The following is a 24,171-nucleotide window of genomic DNA, read 5'->3' on the forward strand; positions in this document are numbered from 1 at the left end:
ATATTCTGTTTTAGTCAACTTTTTCATGGCTGTAACTAAAAGACCCTGATCAGAACAATTGTATAGGAGAAAAAGTTTATTTGAGAGCTTATTGTTTCAGAGTTCTCAGTCCATAGACAGCTGACTCCATTCCTCAGAGCTCGAGGTGAGGCAGAGCATCATGGCAGAAGAGTATGGTAGAGAAGAGTGGCTCACATCATGATAAGTAAGCAGAGAGAGAGAGAGAGAGAGAGAGAGAGAGAGAGAGAGGGTCTCCATTTTCCAAATACAAATATATACCCCAAAACTTTGACCCTAATGCCCCAGTCACAGCCCCCTGCCTTCAATTGCCATTCAGTTAATCCAATCATATGATTAATTCATGTCTCCTCTAAACCTTCTTGCATTATCTCACACATGAATTTTTTGGGGACACCTCACATCCAAACCACAACAATCCCCAACCCTTTATATCTCATTTTATTTTGTTTTGAGACAGAGTCTTACTAAATTGCTGAGGCTGGCCTTGAACTTGAGATCTTCCTGCCTCAGCTTCCCCAGTAGCTGGGATCACAGGTGCCACCATACCTGGAAGTTCAGGAATTCTTTTTTTTTTTTTTTTTTAGTTGTAGATGGACACTTTATTTATCTATTTGGGTACTGGGATTGAATTCAGGAGTAGTCGACCATTGAGCCACATCCCCAGTCCTATTTTGTATTTTATTAGAGAAAGAGTCTTACTGAGTTGCTTAGTGCCTTGCTTTTGCTGAGGCTAGTTTTGAACTCTTGCCATCCTCCTGCTTCAGCCTCTAGAGCTGCTGGGAGTAATCCAGTGTTCATCACTGGCTTTTATTTATTTTTATGTGGTGCTGATGATTGAACCCAGTGCCTCATATGTGCTAGGCAAGTGCTCAACCACTGAGCAACAATCCCAGCCCTGTTCAGGAATTCTTTAGAAAAAGACTGAATGTGGGCTGGGATGTAGTTCAGCATTTGGCTAGCATTTGCAAATCCCTGGATTAGATCAAAAAGACTTAATGTCCTCTTCTACTCAATGGAGTAAACTTAATACTAGTAACACAAAATGATATTTGAAATTTCATTTTCAGAAAATGTATTTTGGGTCTTTTGCTAGTACCATAATAATTTACATGGATATGTTTTGTCACAACAAAATGAAACAAGTACACTGGATTATAGTATGTAGATCTTTGTGTTGCTAATATACAAAACTCATAATCTTACAACATATTACTCATTAGAATTAATTTTCACTTTAATTAATTTGAGTCTTTTAAATACTTGATTATACCTGATTTATGTACATGATCTTTGAATTATTTGGAAGCTGAAAATCATGTGTTTCTTACAGGAACTACCTAAGAAAGCCTGTTAGTCATAGGTATCTTGACTATTAGTATACAAGGGACTTCAGTATGGGTAGAAAGGCTTTTGTTGTTATCTATGGACCTGTACTGCCAGGAGGCACCCTAACATCATATGTTTCACTCTGGCATTTCCAATGTGCTGGAGCAGCAACTTGAGGAAGACTTGGTCCTACCTATCAACATTTGCAATCCAGTCCTAGAAGGTAATGGAAGTCCTAATGGCAATTAAGAAGTGTGAGAATAAATTGAGCAGCAAAGCAGTTAAGATGCAATTTATTTAATTTTATTTTTGGATCCGGGGATTGAACTCAGGGGGCACTCGACCACTGAGCCACATCCCCAGCTCTATTTTGTATTTTATTTCGAGACAGAATCTCACTGAGATGCTTACCATCTCAGCCTTTGCTGAGGCTGGCTTTGAACTCTTGATCCTTCTGACTCAGCCTCCCTAGCCGCTGGGATTACAGGCGTGCGCACCCAGTAAACTGCAATCTTATACAGCGAGTGGAAACCGGAAAACTGCATAATCCATTCATGGCGGGAAAGCTGAAGCCTGCAGCTGCATTGAGGCTCCCAGGCCACCTAGCAAACTTCTTTGGAGCAAAGACAGCTCCCCCTGTCTGTTCAGCTCCCCTCCGGTCAGAGAGCTGCTGGGAAACCAATGATCTTTTATCCACGCTATGGATACCAAGGTGTAAGAATAAACAGTGGAATCAGCAGCCAGTTCAAAAAAAAAAAAAAAAAAAAAAAAAAAAAAACGATGGAAAGGGATGGGGTTGTAGCTTGAGGCACTGGGTTTGATCCTTAACACTGCATAAAAAAACTAAACACCTAGTTCACCTAGCACTTGCAAGGCCCTGGGTTCGATCCTCAGCACCACATAAAAATAAATAAGTGAAAAATAAAGGTTTGCGTTCAACTACAAGTTATTAAAAAAAAATAAAGGCTAGATGTCTATCTACAACTATTAAAAAATTGAAATAAAAATCGATGATATAAAAAATATCTCGACCATCTTTTCGAACTTCTGGGCAGTGGGCAGTGTAGCGGTATCTTGACCCCAGTCCAGTAAAAAGCAAGTTTCCAAGAAAGCAGCCCCTGGGGTAACCCTTGCCTGCCGGGCGTAGCTACCCTGGCGACCGCGCGGCGACCCCGACCGGAAGTGACGCCAGTGCACTGAATACTTCCGGAGCTGCGGGGACGACTCCGCCAGAGGAAGCAGCGCGGGCCGGACCGGCGTCGGCCCGCAGCTTCCGCTGCTACTTGCACCTCAGTGTGTTCGTGTGGTCCGCCTGACCTGGTCTGGCCCGCTCGTGCTCTGCATCCGCGAATCCGCGGCTCCGGGTAAGTGCGCGACTTGAGTTGAGGCCTTGTTTACCCTGACTAGCCGGTGTGTGTGTGTGTGTGGGGGGGGAGTGTTTCGCGCGCCTCCCGGACCGGGCAGGGGCTCCGCCTTCACCGCCGCCTTCGAGGCCCCCGGCGCCCACAGCCTACCGTACGTGGTTCCAGGGTCTCTGCCGCCTGAGAGGGACGGCAAGGGCCGGTGAGCCAGAGTTTCTCTGGCTTTCCTTCTCATGCAGCTTTTTCGAGTCGCAGAGAGATCGGAGGCCAGCGCCTCTGAGCGGCAGGCGCTGGCACGTCTGGGCGCTCTCAGCCAGGCGCTCCGAGGCTCTCCACCCGAGTCATTTTTAGGAGTTCTGGTAGTGGTGTCCGCGCGGTTTGTTAACGCCTGTTCTCTGAAGGGTCTCCCGCCAGCGCGTGAACTCGTTGTCCGCGCGGGTGTCCCGTTGACCGCACCTCTGGAATAATATACAACTAGGAATTGCGTCTCCACCTTGCCTGCGGCTGCTGGGTTACCCTCGAGAGAGGGAAACGTGTTCTCTTATGACTTCGCCTTAGTATTGATTGTTATTATGTCCCATAGAACTTTCTGTCACAATGGATATGTTCTGTACATTTGCTGTTCAGTATGGTAGCACCTAGTCACACGTGGCCATTGAATGTTTGGTATGTGGCCGGTTAGACTGGGAAACTAAACTTTACATTTTACCTTTTAAGTTAAGTTTGAAAAACCGGACTACCTTATGAGACAGGACAGATGGAATGAAGAGTTTTGAAACTAAGTTCCTTGTTCATATTTTTGTGCCCAAACTGTTTTCTTTGGAAATGTTGTTAGTAATGACCTGTGCTAGATAATCATTTCTAAAGTAAACGTCTGTCAGTCTTGCCAAACGTCTTTTTGTTATTGTGAACTTTGAGAAATCTTCGGTTTGGACGCTTTTCCGTGTGTGACCAGGCCTGGTGAGTGAGCCTAGGGTGGGTGGCAGATCGATGAAAATATGACTTTGGCTGGGGGAAAAAGGGTTTTAATTACTCCATATTTAACATCCAAATGAAGTCGAAGCATTGCCATCAGTTTTGTTATAAAGGGAATAATAAGGCAGGTACAGTGATGTACACCTATTATCCCAGTTATTGGGGAGGTTGAGGCAGAAACACAAGTTGGAGATATGCCTCTGCAATTGAGTGAGACACTATCTCAAAATGAAAAATGGAGAGGACAGGAGATATAGCTCGGTGGTAGACCACCATGGGTTCAATCCCCAGTATGGGGGTGGAATACTGACCTCTTTGAGCAGGGTCAGCACTGATACTGAACTTTGAAAAAAATAAAATTTTTGTTTTCGTTCTTTGGCACTGGGAATTTAACTCGGGGGCACTCAACCACTGAGCCACATCCCCAACCCTGTTTTTTGTGTTTTATTTAGAGACAGGATCTCACTGAGTTGCTTAGTGCCTCACTAAGTTGCTGAGGCTGGCTTTGGATGCTTTTTTTAAAAAATATTTATTTTTTTAGTTTTTGGTGGACACAACATATTTGTTTGTATGTGGTGCTGAGGATCGAACCTGGGCCGCATGCATGCCAGGCAAGCGCGCTACCGCTTGAGCCACATCCCCAGCCCCTGAGGCTGGCTTTGATCCTCCCTTCTCAGCCTCTTGAGCCCCTGGGATTTCAGGTGTGCGCCACTGTGCCCAGCATGAAAATAATAAAAATTAATTATTATTTACTTTTTTAACAGTATGGAGATTGAATCCAGGGATACTCTATTATCAAGTTATTTTCCCAACCTTTTTTATTTTTTATTTTAGGATAGGGTCTGCTAAGCTGCCCATATTGGCCTTGAACTTGCAATTCTCCTGCCTCAGCCACCCAAGACACTGGGATCACAGGCATGTGCCACTCCAATTGGCCAACTTTTAATTTAAATCTGGACCTAGAATACCCACGATGTAGAATTAGAGTTCTTTTTTCCCCACAATTCTTCAATATTTGGTTGATAAGAAGCCTCTGGTCAACCTCTTAAGCACAGATCTTGAGGATAAATCGAAAAAAATTGAAAGCACATTCTTTTGTTGGTGTTATCCCAGAGGCTCTTCCTGTAGCTTTCTATCGGGCTCTGTGGGAAGGTGATAGCTAGTTATGAATCCCCATAGACCATGGGTCTAATGGAATACTGATGTTGTGTTCTGCTTTTTGTCAGTGGTGTGATCCTGGGCAAGTAAATTACTTAACCTTTATAGACTGTAGCATACTCATTGGTAGGAAGGGGAAAATAATGCACTTTGGCTGGAATGGTGGTACATGCCTATAATCTCAGCAACTCAGTAGGCTGAGGCAGGAGGATTGCAAGGTCAAGGCCAGCCTCAGCAAATAAGCGAGGCCAAAAATAAAAAGGGCTGAGATGTGGCTCAGGGGTTGAATACCTCTGGGTCAATCCCAGTTCAAAAAAAAAAAAAAAAGCTACTTTATAGGATTATGAAGATTAAGGCTGTTCTGTTATCATTTTTTAAAAATTTTATTTATTTATTTATTTTTATTGTTGGTTGTTCAAAACATTACATAGTTCTTTTTTTTTTTTTTAAATAGTATTTATTTTTTAGTTATAGGTGGACACGATGTCTTTATTTTACTTTATGTGGTGCTGAGGATCGAACCCAGTGCCTCATGCCTGCTAGGCGTGCGCTCTACCTCTGAGCCACAACCCCAGCCCTACATAGTTCTTGATATATCATATTTCACACTTTGATTCAAGTGGGTTATGAACTCCCATTTTTACCCCGTATACAGATTGCAGAATCACATCAGTTACACTTCCATTGATTTACATATTGCCATACTAGTGTCTGTTGTATTCTGCTGCCTTTCCTATCCTCTACTATCCTCCCTCCCCTCCCCTCCCCTCCCCTCCCCTCTTCTCTCTCTACCCCCTCTACTGTAATTCATTTCTCCCCCTTGTATTATTTTTCCCTTTCCCCTTACTTCCTCTTGTATGTAATTTTGTATAACCCTAAGGGTTATACATTTCCATGCAATTTCCCTTCTCTCTCCCTTTCCCTCCCACCTCTCATCCCTGTTTAATGTTAATCATCTTCTCATGCTCTTCGTCCCTACTCTGTTCTTAGTTACTCTCCTTATATCAAAGAAGACATTTGGCATTTGTTTTTTAGGGATTGGCTAGCTTCACTTAGCATAATCTGCTCTAATGCCATCGATTTCCCTCCAAATTCTATGATTTTGTCATTTTTTTTTTTAAAGAGAGAGTGAGAGAGGAGAGAGAGAGAGAATTTTTTTTTTTTTAAAGAGAGAGGGAGAGGGGGGGAGAGAGAGATCGAGAGAGAGAATTTTTTTTTTTAAAGAGAGAGAGAGAGAGAGAGAGAGAGAGAGAGAATTTTTAATATTTATTTTTTAGTTCTCGGCGGACACAACATCTTTGTTGGTATGTGGTGCTGAGGATCGAACCCGGGCCGCATGCATGCCAGGCGAGCGCGCTACTGCTTGAGCCACATCCCCAGCCCGATTTTGTCATTTTTTAATGCAGAGTAATACTCCATTTTTTGTATAAATGCCACATTTTTTTAATCCATTCGTCTATTGAAGGGCATCTAGGTTGCTTCCACAGTCTTGCTATTGTGAATTGTGCTGCTATGAACATCGATGTAGCAGTGTCCCTGTAGCATGCTCTTTTTAGGTCTTTAGGGAATAGACCGAGAAGGGGAATAGCTGGGTCAAATGGTGGTTCCATTCCCAGCTTTCCAAGAAATCTTCATACTGCTTTCCAAATTGGCTGTTTTTATCATTTTTGACAGGGTTGAACTCAGGGGTGCTCTACCACTGAGCTACCCCCAGCCTTACACTCACATAAACACACACACACACACATTGGTACTGGAGATCGAAACCAGGGCCACTTAACCACTGAGCCACATCCCCAGCCCTTTTAAAATATTTTAGAGTCAGGGTCTCACTGAGTTGTTTAGGGCCTCACTAAGTTGCTGAGACTGGCTTTGAATTTGTAATCCTCCTGCCTCAGCTTTCCAAGCCGCTGGGTACAGGCATATACTGAGACTGGCTTTGAATTTGTAATCCTGCCTCAGCCTTCCAAGCTGTTGGGTACAGGCATGTACCACTGCTCCTGGCTACAATAATTTTTTGAGAGGGTCTCCATAAATTGCTGAGGCTGGCTTGAACTTTCACACCTCCTGCCTCAGCCTCACTGGGATTACCTGTATGCACTACCATGCCCAGCTAATGAGACCTATTGTTTTGGGTTTTTTTGTGTGTTTGTTTTGTTTTTTTGTTTTTAGTATTGGGGATTTAACCCAGGAATGCTTAACCACTGAGCTACATCCCCAGCCCTTTTTATTTTTTATTTTCCAGACACGGTCTCTCTAAGTTGCTTAGGGCCTTGCTAAATTGCTGAGGTTGGTCTTAGACTTGTGATTTCCTGCCTCATCTCCTGAATTGCTGGGATGATAGACATGTGCCACCATCATCTATTGGTAATAATGATTTTTTTCTTGTAAATGGTAGCAATATTCACATTAAACTTGCCCAATAAGTAATATCTTATGTAAAAATATAGATAAAGACGCTTTGAAAAATCAATTCCTCCATTCTTCCCCCCCCCCTCCCCATACTGGGTATTGAATCCAAGGGCACTTTATCACTGAGCTACTTCTCCAGCAGTTTTTATTTTTTATTTTGAGAGAGGATCTTGCTCACTAAACTGCTGAAGTTGGCCTTGAACTTTGCCATCCTGCCTCTACCTCCTAAATTGCTGGGATTATATGTGTGAGCCACTATGCCCAGTTTTCATTATTTTGAAAATAATCTATAGTTATTGTTCAGACTTAGATTTTTCACTTAGCTTATATTTCTATATCTGAAGTATTTCTCTGGAAGTTATAGACCTGGTTTTTTTACGAAATTTTTTTCTTTCTTTTTTTTAAGATGTTCATGGACCTTTATTTTATTCACTGAGAATCAAACTCAGTGCCTCACACTTGCTAGGCAAGCACTCTCCCACTGAGCCACAATCCCAACCCCTTTTCATGAAAATCTAAAGAATAAAAGCAACTGACATTAAATTTCTTATTGAATAAGCAGGTAGTACTTACTAGTCTCTTAAGAAAGCCAGATGTCCCAGGAGGAGTAAGTCAGAAGAGAAATGGGAGATGGATATTAATATTGCCTATTGGGCGTCCTATTGGGCACATTTTTATTTGAGTATTAACTTTTTCATGAGTAAAGTGAGATCTGAAATATTACCAGTATTCTGTGTTAATTAGCACAGCAATGGTAACTTTATAGTAGTCCAAGTCAGTTACAAATTTTTTTGTCAACCTCTGTGTAACATTCGGAATTGAAATAGTGGTATTTAAGGGCTGGGGATGTGGCTCAAGTGATAGCGTGCTCGCATGCCATGTGGCCTGGGTTCCATCCTCAGCACCACATACAATCAAAGATGTTGTGTCCGCCAAATACTAAGAAATTAAAAAAAAAATAGTGGTATTTAAGATAGGGACTGTGAAGATTGGAGTACAGAAATAAGGAAGTAGGCTTTCAAACTGGGGGAGGGGAATTGGGAAGCATTTCTATCACTAGTACCCCAAGTTAAATTATAACACTGTTAGCTTTTAATGCTTTCTCTTTTTAGAAGATAATGTAATTCTTGTAAGTATGATATATGAGTTTTTTGGGGGGAACCTAAAAGAAGATAGTAGTTTCTCTGGTCCCTTGTTTTTTTCTGTTCATTTATTTTATGGTGCTGGGGATTGAACTCAGGGCCTCATACTTGATAGTAAATGCTCTACCACTGAGCTATATCCCCAGCCTATACTTGTCTTTTTAAATCTTTGCTTTCGAAAAAATAAATTTGTAAAAGCAGGTACTAGTTTTAAAAATATAAACATTCTGTGTTTTCATTTTAGATGGAAATCATATGACAAAATATTTGGGTGACAGCTGCCTGAAGGGTCTTCAGAAATTACAGGTATTTTTAAATTAAAGATTAACATTATTGCAGAGGAAAAAAATACCATTTATAAGTTCAGTTGTAATTAGGAGATTCTACAAAATTTGTTAAAAGCTAAACTGCAAACATCATTTTGCTGCCCTGTGTGTATTTTTCCTTTTATTTTTTTAAAGTGGTACTTTTATTAGTGTATTATAATTATTCATAATTTCGAGGTTCATTTTGAAAAAATCATTCTTGCATGGATTTTTTTTTTTTTTTTTTTTTTTTTTTTGTGGTACTGGGGATTGATTCAGGACTTTGTGCATGTGAGATAAGCACTGTACTAACTGAACTATATCCCCAGCCCCATGCATGGAATTTTATTTGCTCCATTTCAGTGCTTGGTGCCCCACCATGAGCCTATTTATTTATTTGTTTGCTTGTTTTGGTGGTGTATGTTAGGAATTAAACATACTACCTCATTTGTGCTAGGCAGATGCTCTACCACTGAGCTACATTTCCAGCTTTTCCCAGTAGTTTTTACTTTTCATTTTGGGACAAGGTCTTGCTAAATTGTCCAGGCTTGCCTTGGAATCATTCTGCCTCAGCTTCCCAAATTGCTGGCATTATAGGTGTGCACGATTGTGCCTGGCTTGATTTGTTTTTTTTTACTACCTCCCCTTCTCTCTCCATTTTTAAATCTAAACACTAGTTGATTTTTTGTTGTTGTTGAAAGTCATCACTTGAAATAGTATTTGTTGGGCTGGGTTCGATTATCAGCACTGCATATAAATAATTAAAATAAGGGCTCATTGACAACTAAAAAAAATAGGTATTTAAAAAAAAAGAAAAGAAATATTATTTATGGAGAGAAGTTAGTATTTCCTTGAGTAGAAGTTAACATTTGTGACTGATTTGCTTTCTCAACTAGTGTTCTTTTTTCATTTACATATAACTGAGTAACATTTTGATCTGTGAAGATTTTTCAATGGCTGATTGGATTTAAACTCTTGTTTCTTCATCCAATATAGATTATGATTTTTCCTAACCTTGATCCTGCTAGGCAGAATATGTGCAGTTTTTTCTTCACTATTGAATCACTTACTTTTCTTTCTCAGTACCTCTTTAAAGCTTCAGCAGACTCTTTTTTTTTCCACACTGCCTTTTTTTTTTTTTTTTTTTTTTGAGAGAGAGAGAGAACCTTTTAATTTTTTTTTTTTTTTTTTTTTTTAGTTTTCGGCAGACACAACATCTTTGTTTGTATGTGGTGCTGAGGATCGAACCCAGGCCTCACACATGCCAGGCGAGCGCGCTACTGTTTGAGCCACATCCCCAGCCCTTCAGCAGACTCTTGTTTGAGATGGTCTTGCAGAGTTGCTGAGGGCCTCTGTAAATTGCTGAGGCTGGCCTCAAACTTATGATCCTCCTGCTTCATCCTCTGGAGTAGCTTAGATTATAGGTGTGTGTGACCACATCTGGCTACTCACAGAACTCTTTTTTTTAAAAAAATAATTTTTTAGTTGTAGATGGACACAGTATCTTTATTTTATTTATTTATTTTTATATGATTCCAAGGATCGAACCCAGTGCCTCATGTGCAAGGCAAGCGCTCTGTCACTGAGCCACAGTCCCAGTCCCTCAGCAGAGCTGAAGAGCTATGTGTTTTTTTTTTTTTTTTCTTTTCATTTTTTCTTTTTCTTTTCTTTTTTTTTTTTTAACTAGGGATTGAACCCAGGGGTGGTTAACCATTGAGTCACATCCCCAACCCTTTTTTTTTATTTTGAGACAGGGCCTTGGAAAGTTGCTGAGGCTGTCTTTGAACTTGATATTCTTATGCCTCAGCTTCCTCAGTCCCTGGGTTTGCAGGTGTGTGCCACTATGTCCTGTTTATTTTTCTTTTCTAACTGTGCACCTATTTTCCAGTCATCTGAGATGGATGTCTGTGAAAAAATATTTTCTTTCCCTTATATTATACCAGGAAGGAACTGTCTCCCTAATTACATACTATCTGTGCCACCATTCACTGGGACATGCTTAGCAAAATTTTAAACTTTGATAGCTAAACTTTTAGATTATCTCTTTATGCAGTCAGCTGAAAGAATATGCTGCTTCTTTAAGAACTTTGGCAAGAAGGGCAATTCCAATAGAATTTGACTTCCTGATATGGGATAGAAAGCCCTGCCCTTTTGTGCCAGGCCCTTCTTGTGGTTTCATTACCAGCTTCTTTTGCTTCTAGAGGGAGGGTTTCCCTTTGATAAGCTTGAGTCAGGGAGATATGATGGTAAAGAGTCCTCATATGAAACTTAAGTTAGAATATGCCATATTGGGCATAGGGCCAAAGCTATGGCATTTTGATTTTTTAGTGGTTTTTGTTATAATTTCTCATGGGGAAAGTAATATTTCTTTTTTTCCTTTTTTAGAAGACAAAAACACTAATGCATTTGAGAAAGCGGTAAAGTTTGGGGGGAGGGAGACAAAGCAACTCCTTTCCTGATCTGCAACTTGACTGGATGCTAAGATGTCTGTGGACATGAATAGCCAGGGGTCTGACAGCAATGAAGAGGACTATGACCCAAATTGTGAGGAGGAAGAGGAGGAAGAGGAAGAGGACCCTGGGGACATAGAGGATTATTATGTGGGAGTAGCCAGCGACGTGGAACAGCAAGGGGCTGATGCCTTTGATCCTGAGGAGTACCAGTTTACTTGCTTGACATATAAGGAGTCTGAGGGTGCCCTCAACGAGCACATGACCAGCTTAGCTTCTGTCCTAAAGGTGAGTAATGTCAATTCCAAGTGTACTCTCTCCTGTTAAATCTAAAATGAGCTGTTGTTAACTAATGTCTCTTTTAGACTGATTGAATGACCTTGTAGCTCGAAACTAAATTTAAGTATATGTTGCATCATCTGGTTATTTTGTTACATTTACTTGTTTTCTGATATGTGCATGTCCTGAGATTCCCAGATTATTAAGAATTAGAAAGGAAGGGTAGAAAGGTTTTAAAAAGATCAGAACTGTGGTGGTAGCAAAATTGTACAACTGGGTGTTTCAGAATGTGATTCTTATGAAGTAGATAAGCATCAGAATTACCATCTTTTTTTATTAATTTTTTGTGGTACAGGGGATTGAAACCAGGAATGCTCCACTACTTGAGTTATTCCCAGCTTTTTTTTTTTTCTTTCTCTTTCTCTCCCTTGAGACAGGGTTCACTAAATGGCTTAACCTGGCCTCAAATTTGCAATCTTTCTGCCTTTGACTCCTGAGTTGCTGGGATTATAGATGTACATCATTTGTACCCAGCTACCATCCTCTGTGTAACACTGTTTGATAGTGTCTTGAGAATATTGACAACCTTTGGGTTTGCTCTAAATAATCAGTGCCTTTGGGTTAGTGAACTCACTGGTTTTGTATACTGATGACTACTATCTGATATTGAAAGGGATTTAAGCAACAACTGTAAGAATAAAGTAGGTTTGTATTTAAATTGATTTGGAGGGGTAATTAGTATTGACATTTTGAAGAATGAACAAAGTTGGTTATTCCAGCGAGGATTATATTTTCTTGGCAGTTAACATAGCATACATTTGGATCTCTTGCACCTCAGGCCAGTTATTGTTGCCAGTGTTTTTTATAGTTATTTAGAGTTTGCCAGCTTGTTTCCTTCTCTAACATTGGCCATCATGTGAATGGCGGAACATTTCTCTTACTTCATTGTTTCACTGATCTTCCTTCACCAACTATTATGTGGATTTTGTTGTCTGATCAAATTTGAAGCTTAGAAGGGCACAGTGGCATGCTTTCAATCAAATAAATTTTCTTCTTTGTGTTTAAGTGGAAATATCTAAAATGTGCTGTGTATGATTTGTATAAAAGTTGTTTTATTTACTAGTTTAAGAAATTTTTTCTTCAGATAATCAGCAAAGGTAAATACCTTGGATTTAGTTAATTAAGGCATTGTTAGCAACTGACTGGGAGCTGAAAACAGCTTTTTTTTTAATGTGTGATTTGTTTCTAGAAATGATTGCAAGATGTCCTCTCTTATGCTTAGCAGAAAACTGATGAATAGAGAGCCCTTGGAGATACTCTGGGTCTAGAGTTTTTGTCCCATGATTATAGCAAAGATGCTGGGCTCCGCTTTTGGAGGGCATTTCCCTAGTAGAGAAAGGCATTAGGTTTCTTCTTTTCTCACCATGTACACCTCTCCTTTTTGTTCAAGTAGTTTCTTTGCTTTAAACATACTGTGAGATTATATACAATATTGGTATTTAAAATTGGAAAAGGAATTGGAGAGTTTGTGGATGTACATTGGATAGTGTCATTTGACCAAGGTCAATAGGAGTCTCCCATTTTATGCACAGTTATTGTTTGTCAAGATCTCTGCACTGGACACAGTGGTGCACTCTTGTAATCCCAGCAAGTCAAGAGGCTAGGTAACAGGATCATAAGTTCTAGCCTCAGCAATTTAGGAAGACTGTCTCAGAATAAAAAATAAAAAGGACTGAGTATGTGGCATAGTGGTTGAGTGCCTCTGGGTTCAATCCCCAGTACTGCCCCTTCCCCCTCTCCAAAAATCTCTGTGCCAACTTTTCCGGCCTACTTGAAACATCTGAGGGGCTCCAAGCACCTGTCCTTCCTCCTCCTCTTCTTTCTTCTTTTGTGGTAAAATAAACATAACATAAAATTTACTATTTTATGTTCCTCTTTCTTGTGATATGGTCAGGCCCCCCCAAAGCCTTCCCTTCACCTCCTCACCTTTTCATGCCCTTAGGACTTCTTCAGAGTCTAGCTTCTACTTTTCCCTGAGTCAGGCTACTTGAGACCTTCAGGTCACAGTGGTCAGGGCCCTCCTTTGGTCTGTACTTAAACAGTATAGGTATGTCTATATTTTTAGTCTTCCAATTGCTTTATTTTGTTTTTCCTTTCACACATTTTTCATGATCATTCAACTAGATTTTTAGGTCTGGCCACTATTTCTGCTACAGTATTTCTTAGATTTGTATGCACACCATGCTAATCAAACACTCCATCACTGAGCTCTTTCCCTAGCCCTGTCGCAGCATTTCATCCACAGTAGATATTGAATAATTTCTTGGATACTTTTGGATTTTTTTTTTGAGAGAGAGAGAGAGAGAGAATATTTTAATATTTATTTTTTTAGTTTTCGGCGGACACAACATCTTTGTTTGTATGTGGTGCTGAGGATCGAACCCGGGCTGCACGCATGCCAGGTGAGCGCGCTACCGCTTGAGCCACATCCCCAGCCCAAGGATTTTTAAATTTTTTTAAATTTTTGTACATGGGATTGAATCCATAGGTGCATTACTACTGAGCTACACCCTAGCCCCTTTTATTTTTATTTATTTATTTAAATTTTGAGACAGGGTCTTGCCAGAGATTTTGCCACAGTGCTGTGGTACTTGAACTTGCAGTCTTTCTGCCTCAGCCTCTTGATTCTCTGGAATTAACAGGAATGTGCCAGTCAACATGCCTGGCAGTCCTTGTGGATTTTGTTATTGATGTTGACAGTAGCTACTGTTGTTGGTATTAACTAGATTCCTAATCCTTGCTGTACATCCTTTTCTATTGTCATGAAAGGGCATTATTCTGGACTTTAAGATCAAAAAGAGAAGCAAAAAACAGAAATGAGGGAATAAAAAGAGATGAAAGGGAGTTGAAACAGAAGAAAAGGATAAAAAGGAAATGGGGCAAAGAAGTGGAAAAGTTTCTTTGGTAGTAGAATAAAGATTTTGTTTATTTCTCTTCCTTGTCCTCTGTAAGGAAGGAATGTTTTTTGTTTTTCAGGGACTGGGCATCAAGAGTCATAGGTTAGCTATACCTAAAAGGCACTCAGTGGTGTTTCAAGTGGCTAAGAAACTTTGCTGAAGAGACTGAAGAAGTTGATTAAGAATAAGGAAGGGGCCTGGGTATGGTGGCACACACCTGTAATCCCAGCAGCTAGGGAGGCTGAGATAGGAGGATTGTGGGCTCAAAGCCAGTCTTAGCAACAGCAAGATGCTAAGCAACTCAGTGAGACCCTGTCTCTAAATAAAATACAAATAGAGCTAGGGATGTGGCTCAGTGGTTGAGTGTCCCTGAGTTCAATTTCCAGTACCTCCCCCCGCCTCAACAAAAAATAAAATAAAGAAGGGGTAGGGATGTGGTCTGTGTTGTCCTAGCCCCTTGGGAAACTGAAGCAGGGGAATCACTTGAACAGTAGTTTAGGACTGTTCTGAGCAACATAGCAAGATCCTGTCTGGAAGGGGGTGAATAGTAAAGGAAAAGCAATCTCACACAATTTTTCTATATTAATTATGGAATTAGAAATTTAAAAACTGGCATTGGTTTTATTTCTGTAATATTTTTTGAGGAAGGGAGGGAATGGTTTAAGAGCTGAATTTACCCAGTGGTGTTTATAATCTAGTTCCCTGCTGGGTGCAGTGGTGCATGCCTGTAATCCCAGTGGCTCAGGAGGCTGAGACAGGAAGATAGCAAGTTTAAAGCCAGCCTCAGCAGCGGCAAGGCGCTAAACATCTCAGTGTCTCTAAACACAGTACAAAATAGGGCTGGGGATGTGGCTCAGTGATCAAGTGCCCCTGAGTTCAATCCCTAGTACCAAAAAAACAAATCATTTATGTATTTAGTTCCCCTGTTGCACGTGTCTTCCTGAAAAAGGGACCAATAGCGACAGTCAACCAGATTACCCCTGGTGTGCCCATCAGTTGTGCTATTTGTACAATTCTGTGACATTGAGATATTTAATTGTTTTGTATAGTTTTACCAAAACTGTTTGGTTCATAGAAATCGTTAGATGTATATGTAACTTAAAATTATAGCCTGTGAACAGCTATCTATGAATAAAATCTGTATGTTTAAGGAGTGCCTTAAATTTTTCACTGTTACTTGTTTGTTGTGTCCTGGAAGTTGCCTGTAGATGAGCCATATTACAGTTTAAAGTTAAATAAGCCTTTTAAGATTTGAAGTCTTTTAATTTGTAAATTCTAATTTTCTGGGATACTGGGTTTTTAGTTTAAAGAGAACCCTGGTATTAGACAGTAACCAGGATTACTGGGACTGGTCTCTGAGTAAGATTATTAATTGAGAAAGGTACTGGGTGTTGTGTCATACACCTGTAATTTCAGCCAATGGGAAGGCTAAGGCAAGAGGATCTCAAGATCAAGGCTAACCTCTGCAACTTAGCAAAACTCTGATTAAAAATAAACGGAACTGGGATGAAAAAGGGGGGGCTGGTAGCTGGGATGCATTTTAGTAATACAACAACCATGGGTTCAGTCCCTAGTATACATATAAAGAAGACGAAGGAAGGAAGAAGCCTAGAAAATTAGACGAAGAGTTGAGGCTAGAGAACAGAGAAAAGGCTTATTATTGGAGGAAAACTACAGATGTTCAAATAGTGGCAAAATAGCTCTCATACTACATGAATAAAATAGTCATGAGAGATGAGGTTACTGCCAAGTGAGATGTTATGTTGTAGGAGTAGGAAGAAAATCTCTGACAAACAGGTATTTTTAACAATCATATAAACCTTTAAAGAGGGAATTAACCTTCATTACTTCCTACATTTTTATGTGAATTTTGTACAAAGATTTATTTGTCATAGATGAAAGAAGTCCTTTTTCATATTAATAGGCATTTTATTACAAAATATGTAGTAGTTAGCTAAGAAGAATTTTGTCACTTATTTAGTAAATTTTGTTAATAACATTCCATGAAACTTTTGAGATGTTTACTGACTGCTCAGAAAGTGGTTCAACTTTGGTAGTGCTCCAGAGGGAGCCCAGGCAGTCACGACCCTGGCTTTTGTTGGTGATAGACCAGAAGTCTCTGTCCATGTATGCCACTTTACTCAGGGTTGTGTCCAGGGGGAAGCAAATGTTGTTCAAGGGCCCGCTCAGTTGCTTTATGAGGGAAAAGAAATAAGACACTTTAGACCAAATTTAGTTTAGGAACTATAGTAAGCTACCTGAGCTTTTGGTTGAGGCAGGAGGACCTCGATGGTAACCTGCAGAAAGAAGTCCATACTCTCATAAGACAGTGAGCACTGGAGGTAAAAAAGTTACCTTCAGGGCTAGAGGAAGACACTTAAGATGTATAGGTAAATGAGATTAAAATTTAGAATTAAAATTCAGAATCATGAATGTAGTCTGAAGTGTCTTTACTATTAGAGGAAAGGAATGTTTTTTTTTAAACTTCCATAACACTTAAGTGGCATAGTGAACTACACTGTTCATTTCTCAGGTCTTATGTTCCCCATATAGGATTGGAGAAATAAACCAGTATTATGACTGTTCTTATTGTAGTTCTTGTTTTGTGAATTGCTGTATTAACTACAGTAGAATATTTCATTCTGCCATCCTCTGCTTGAATTTGTTTTAAAAATTAGTGTTTGTTCCAACAAAATGTGGATAAAAAACTCTTTAAGATTCTTCTTTATTGGCTCATTTTTCCCCCTTTGTTGGTGACTCATAATGACTTTTCAGAACTTTTCACTTTTTTTTCTAATATATATTTTTTAGTTGTAGTTGAACACAATACATTTACTTTATTTATTTATTTTTACGTGGTACTGAGGATCAAATCCAGGGCCTCACACATGCTAGGCGACCGTTCTTCTGCCGAGTCACAACCCTAGCCCCTAACTTCTCACTTTTAAGTGTGGAAGTCTTTATAGTCTTCTGTTCAAATAAACCTGATTTCTATGCCTTTGTCACAGGATCAATTAATGTTCTTAACTCAAAATACTGATGTTTATTTAGCCTTTTTCTTAAAGAGCATCAAATGTATATATCAGTGAAGATTTTCATGTTAATTATTAAATCAACTTTCTTTTATCCTGGTACAGCTGAATTTTAAGACTTTTACTATTTACAGAGTCGTTAATTAACCAAGTATTTTTTTTCGTTGATAATACTCATGGGAAAGTATTTTCAAGCTGAGCCTAGCGATAGTGTTTCTGAACTGAGCTGCTCTCTGTTTCTATTTTTGTGTCCTGATATCAGATTTTTTTCCATGCCTGTATCTAAGTAGAATGTATATTAAATTCCTGTTTTTCAAGTAGTTGGCCGTAGATTAGTGTGTTAACATATTTCATGATGCTTTAAGCTGTAAGTCTGATGTAATTTTTTACTGGTACATAAATTTATTTTTAAAAAGGAGATGAGAAATGTCTAGAGTAACATTGAAAATTGCCTGAGCACAACTGGTGCAAAGTTGTATGTATCTGGCACACTTAAAAAGGTTATTGTCATTACTTTGTGCCTGGAGTCCCTCACAACATGCTCACCACCTTCCATAAGGGCTCTACATCAGATCCAGGCCAGCTTTCATTCTAGTCTTCTTGTCATGTGTTTACACTGCCTAAAGAACCATGCAAAAACTGTGTGCAGTCAAGGGGTGATTTCACATTTGTGTCCTTTTTTTTGTGTGTGTGCCAAGGATTGAGCCCAGGGGTGTTTAACCACTGAGTCATATCACCAACCTTTTTATTTTATTTATTTATTTATTTATTTAGAGTGAGAGAGAGAGAATTTTAATATTTATTTTTTAGTATTTGGCAGACACAACATCTTTGTTTGTGTGCTGAGGATCGAACCCGGGCCGCATGCATGTCAGGCGAGCGCGCTACCACTTGAGCCACATCCCCAGCCCCAACCTTTTTATTTTATGTGTTGAGTCAGGGCCTCACTAAGATGCTGAGGCTGGCTTTGAACTTTTGATTTTCCTGCCTCAGCCTCCCAAGTCACTGGTATTACAGGTGTGTGCCACTGCTTGTGTCCTAATCTTGAAGTTATTTATGTTCAAGTTTTTATTGTTAAGATGTTACTACAGGATTGAAGTATATCATTCATGATTCCATTAACCTAAAATAAGTTTTTTTTTTTTTTTTTTTTTTTAGAGAGAGAGAGAGAGAGAGAGAGAGAGAGAATTTTTTTAATATTTATTTTTTAGTTCTCGGCGGACACATCATCTTTGTTGGTATGTGGTGCTGAGGATCGAACCCGGGCCGCACGCATGCCAGGCGAGCGCGCTACCGCTTGAGCCACATCCCCAGCCCCCTAAAATAAGTTTTATTTCCTGTTCATTATCCTTTAGTTCTTATCCATATTCATACATATTACTGTGCTGCGATTCACTCCTTCAACCAATATTTACTGAGTACCTATTATATGCCAGGCACTGGAAAAATACTGTGAACAAAACAGACAAAAATCCCTGCCCTGCTTGGTATTGTAGAAATCACTTTATTCACATACTTATTGTCAAGCAGAAAGGAACCATGGAACAAGAATGAGGCACCAAAAGAAGATTTATTGGGAGGGCACTTCTAGAAGAGGTTCACTGGTCGGCAAAAGGGTGAGAGCCGGGAAAGCCACAGGCTAGAAAGGCAAGAACAATGCTAATAAGCGAAACTGTAGGTAAGAGGGCCTATGCATCTAAATTGCAGCTACTAATAGCAGGTTGGCAGAGCCAAGTTTAGGGGGATTGTGTCTATTGCGGGTTGGTCAGGGGTGATTGAATTGATTGAGCGATTGCTTCCACCAGTGGGAACCCTTGGTGGTTGGGGTCCATTGCCATGTCAGCCTCTGATTGACTTTCGGGTCTCCTCAGCCAGGTGGAAAGTCCCTGCCCATAGCCACCATGAAAGGGGAGGAGGAAGGAAAGCCTGCTGTCCTAACATCCCGACCTTTTTGATGTTATAGGGCTCTGTTCTCATCTGGCTACTTCCTGCTGGTAGGGGGCATTGTTTAGGGAAGGTTGGGTGTTGGGGGCTCATTGGGAAGGAGGTTGTAGGGGTGGAGGAGCATCTGATTTACTGCCACCTGTGAGATTTTGCACATGTGGTTTTGGATAAATCTGAGGAGACAAGGAACAGTCATTAGCAAGACACAGATCATGAGGATGGGGCCAACAACCAGACCTAACCAAGTAGTGAGGACCAAGTTCCACTATCCCAGAAGGAGTAAGGTGGATTGCTGCTGCCTTTGTTTCAGTTCTTCATTCAGCCAATGTAGCACATCGATGTTTTCTTCTACTAGGCCGGTCTCGTTGATGTATTAATAACATTCTTCCCTGGAAATGCCAGTGGTAGTGTTGGGGAGCACCTGTAGGGACAAACTGAAGAGAAGAAGTGGGAGGCCCACAGGTGATCTTGAATTTAGTGGATCCCACCAATTGGGATGATCAGGACTTAGGGCCTGGGGCAAGCTTCAGGTGAGAAACATGATACCAAGAGGAGTGGCCTAGTAGTTTGGCTGATGTAGGAGTGGTAAGAATCACCGTATGAGGTCCTGTTCAGTGTTGTTGGAGTGACTGATGGAGTTCCTTTAAGAGGACAGAGTCTCCTGGTTGGAGTGGACCCTCAGAAGGTGCTAGTTTTGTTGGGGCAGAAACATGGTGGTCTTCGTGTTCTCAGAGGAGGTTGAAGACCAAGGTAAGATAAGGTAGATATGAGGCCAGAAGTGGGGATTGAATGGGAAGGTTGTGATTAATCAGGGAGAGGTTGCCATATAGCAGTTTGAAGGGGCTAAGCCCTGTGGGAGCGCTAGGAGCAGCTTGGATTTGGTTAAAAGCAAGGGGAAGTAGATTGGGCCAGGAGATTTGAAGCTTGGTTGAGAATTTTGTAAGGTGGTCCTTGAGGATCTGGTGGGCCCACTCAACCTTATCTGAGGACTGCAGCCAAAAGGAATATGAAGTTTCCAGGAGATGTTGAGACTTTCTGAGACCTGTTGGATTATTTGAGAAGTGAAGGCAGGGCCATTGTCTGACTGGATGGATGTTGGAAGGCTGAACCTGGGGATGATCTGCTCAGTGAAGACTGAGGCTAAAGTGTCCGCCATCTCTCGAGAGGTCAGGAAAGCCTCAATCCATCCTGAAAAGGTATCAACCAGGGTGAGTAGGTATTGGAACTTTTTGCGTCTGGGCATGTGAGTATAATCTTCCTGCCAATCTCCGCCTGGTTGGTGTCTGATGAGTGGGGACTGTAGGCCCTCTTGAGGTGTAACAAAGGAACATTTTGAGCATGTTGAGTGCACCTATGTAATGAAGTCACGCATGCCGGGTAAATAAAAGAGGTTGGAGGAATTGAAAGAGAGGTCGGGGACCAATATGAAGTGAATTTTGGAAGTCAGAGAAGAGATCTCGAGCTTGGAGTTGAAGAAGGGCAATCTTTTTTTTTTTTTTTTTTTTTTTTTTTTCTTTTTGGAGAGAGAGAGAGAGAGAGAGAGAATTTTTAATATTTATTTTTTAGTTCTCGGCGGACACAACATCTTTGTTGGTATGTGGTGCTGAGGATCGAATCCGGGCCGCACGCATGCCAGGCGAGCGTGCTACCGCTTGAGCCACAACCCCAGCCCATGGAAGGGCAATCTTGTCTCCCAGGAAAATCTAGCCCTTGCTCTGATCTGGCCTCCTCGTGCCAGGAGATCAGTCTGTCCTTAGGCCAGGTTGGTGAGCATAGTGAGAAAGAGAATGGGAGCCATGGGCGGCTTGCTGGTTAAGCTTTTAGCCACCTTGTTGTTTTCTAAGGTTATGGGGTCGGAAGTGGCTTGGTGACCCCGGCAGTGTGTGATAGCAACTTGGGAAGGGAGGTGGAGTGCCTCAAGGAGTTTAGAGATGAGAGAGGCATTAACTATAGGGGAGCCCTTAGTAGTTGGGAATCCGCTTTTCTTCCAGATGGCTGAGTGAGAATGTGCAATAAGAAAGGCATATTTGGAATCAGTATAGATGTTAACTGACTTGCCATTTGAAAGGTAGAGAGTTTGGATGAGGGCAAAGAGCTCTGCCTTTTGAGAGGTTATAGGGAGGCAGCTGGCCTCCAGGACTGACAAAGCAGTAAGGACAGCACAGGCTGCTCTGCGGCAGTTGTCCGGCCCAACAGTTAAGCTTCCATCTACAAAAATTGTCAGGTCTGGTGACGGCAAGGGGTGGTCAAAGAGGCATTCCCGAGACGTATGTAAGGCCTCAAGTACTTGAGGACAAGAGTGGGTAGTTGGAGAGGTAGAGCTGGATGTTGTGAGAAGAGAAGCCGGGTTAAGAGGTGGAGAGACATAGAGAAAAATGATGGGATTTTCGATGAAAAGTAAATGAAACCCCTGAATTCGAGAGGGGCCCAGGAAAGAGAGGTTTATGTCTGAGGAGGTGCTGGGTGGACAAGAAGGAGGGTCAACTTTAGAGATTGTTTGGTAAGTTCGGCTGCTACCGCAGAGTCAGGGCAGCCATCCCTGTACTGTAATAGAGAGTTATGCTACGTGACAGTAAGAGGGTCCAATGGGCGGGGTCAGAAGACCAGTGGCAATCCCTTGTTTTTCATCTGTAAAGAGGTGGAAGGGATGGGGTTGGGGTTGCGTAGGGAGAGTGGAAGTGAGGAGATCAAAGCATCTCTGAGTTTGAGGAAAGAACTAGAGACCTGTGCTGGTGATGTCAACGGTCCAACGGGAGTGTCTCTAGCTGCCTGGTAAAGGGGCTTGGCAAGAAGAGCAAAATTGGGAACCTAGTGTCAGAAAAATCCAGTGAGCCCCCAAAACGAGAGGATCTGGTCTGCTGACTCAGGAGGCAGCAAGTTCCTACGAGCTTGGATTCTTGTATAGTGAGGCTTTTGGAGGTAGGATTTATTTATTTATTTATTTATTTATTTATTTATTTAAGTCTACAGTAATGGGTTTTTTTTTTAAAGAGAGAGAATTTTATTTATTTTTTAGTTTTTCGGCAGACACAACATCTTTATTAGTATGTGGTGCTGAGGATTGAACCCGGGCCGCACGCCATGCCAGGCGAGCAAGCTACTGCTTGAGCCACATCCCTGGCCCCTGGAGTTAGGGTTTAGAATACCCAGGTAGGTAACTGAGGGGACCGAGAGTTGAACTTTGGTTGGGGAAACATGGTATCCTCAGGAACCTAAAAAGTTGAGTATAGGTGGGCAGTGTGTTCCTGGGAAGTTTCTAAAAATGGGCTGCATAAGAGGAAGTCATTTACATATTGTAGGAGGGTACTGACTCTGAGATCACAGGTAGCTAAATCCTGGGCCAGTACCTGTACAAACAGGTGGGGAGACTATCCTGGAAGCCTTGAGGGAGGACAGTCTAGGTTAGTTGATGGGAGGTGAGGGTGTCAGGGTCCTCCCAGGTGAAAGCTAACAAGAAGTAAGAATCAGGATGAAGCGGGACTGTTAAGAGGGCGTCTTTGAGATCTAGAACTGTGAATTAGAGGTTGAGGATGGTATGTGAGAGAGGAGGGTATAAGGGTTAGGGACCACTGTATGAAAGGGAATAATTGCTTTATTGAATAATTGGAGATCTTGTGCTAAGTGGTATGCTCCTAACAGTTTGCGGACAGGTAGGATAAGAGTGTTGCAGGGAGTCAATGGGAATAAGGAGGCCTTGATCTAGTTCGATGATGGGCTTGAGTCCCTTGCAGTAAGGGAAAGAAATGGGAAATTGAGGATAGAAGGGAACTTAGAGGCGGGCTTTAGCTGAATCTGTACTTTTTGATGGTGTGTTGCTATTACTGGTTTGAAAATGTCCCAGACTTGGGTCTATGAGGTCTGATGGGAGGGGATGAGTGATGGTGGGGGAGGATGTATCCATAGTGAATTGAATCAAGGGGAGGAGGAGCTGGGAGTAGGGGCATGGGGTGAGAGCTGGAGGGTAGCCCCCAAGAGCTGGAAAACGTCTCATCCTAGGAGGGGAACTGGACAGGAAGGGATAACTAAAAAGGAGTGAGTAAAAGGATGTCCCTCTAGGGGGTAAGTCAGACTGGCCATTCTCTTTGGGAAGGAGGGTGTTCAGTCTCCTATGACTGAGATCTGGGAGGGAATATAAAGGCCTGGAGTGGGCAGGCAAGACAGAATAGGTAGCCCCCATGTCCACAAGGAACGTAATGGACTTATCTGCCTCCTGAAGCCTTACCTTGGGCTCAGCGAGGGATATGGGGGCCCTTGAGTTTAAGCTTCTTTAGTCGTCAGCCAGTCCCAGAAGCTCAAGAGAAAGGATGGCCTGTCTGGCCATACCCCCATGTTGAGGCGCCAGTGGGGGACCAGCCAGGGAACAGTCACTTTTCCAATGTCCAGCTGCTTGCAGCTGGGGGGCCGAAAGAGAGGCCATGGGTTTGGCCCCTTGTCTGCATTTGAAGCAGGCCCTGGGTGGGGCAGACTTCTGAAGATCCCTGGGAGCCCTGGTGGGGGCCAGAAGTGGCCACAGAGCTGGGACCAGGGCTTGTGTCTGGAGTGCCACCTTTTTCTGTAAGCGGGCCTGAAGGCTAAGTTTAGCTGTTTCCTCACAGGCATTATAGACTTTATTTAAGGGCCATTTTCACTAGGTCTGGGATGGGGGCTTGGATCATCCTCAGCCCACTTTAGCTTTTTTCTAATATCGGGGGCTGACTGGGTGATAAAATGAGTGGCCAGAATGGTCACCCCAGAAGGAGATTCAGGGTCTAATCTAGTATAGAGAGCGAGGGCCTCTATTAAGCGGTTAAGGAACATTGCAAGCCCCTG

General features: G+C 41.7%; 1 protein-coding gene across 1 annotated transcript in view; it reads left to right on the forward strand.

Annotated features, from left to right (window-relative positions):
- Window positions 1-2,536: 2,536 nt before the first annotated feature.
- Window positions 2,537-24,171, forward strand: part of ARIH2 (ariadne RBR E3 ubiquitin protein ligase 2) — a 65,787-nt gene continuing 44,152 nt past the window's right edge. The window contains 3 exon segments of the mRNA XM_081302536.1: window positions 2,537-2,711; window positions 8,640-8,701; window positions 11,086-11,438. Of these exon segments, the coding sequence (XP_081158662.1) occupies window positions 11,184-11,438 (255 nt within the window). The 5' untranslated portion in view covers window positions 2,537-2,711; window positions 8,640-8,701; window positions 11,086-11,183.

Source organism: Spermophilus citellus, assembly GCF_964194105.1.
Source record: "Spermophilus citellus genome assembly, chromosome: 7".
Lineage (NCBI taxonomy): Eukaryota > Metazoa > Chordata > Mammalia > Rodentia > Sciuridae > Spermophilus > Spermophilus citellus.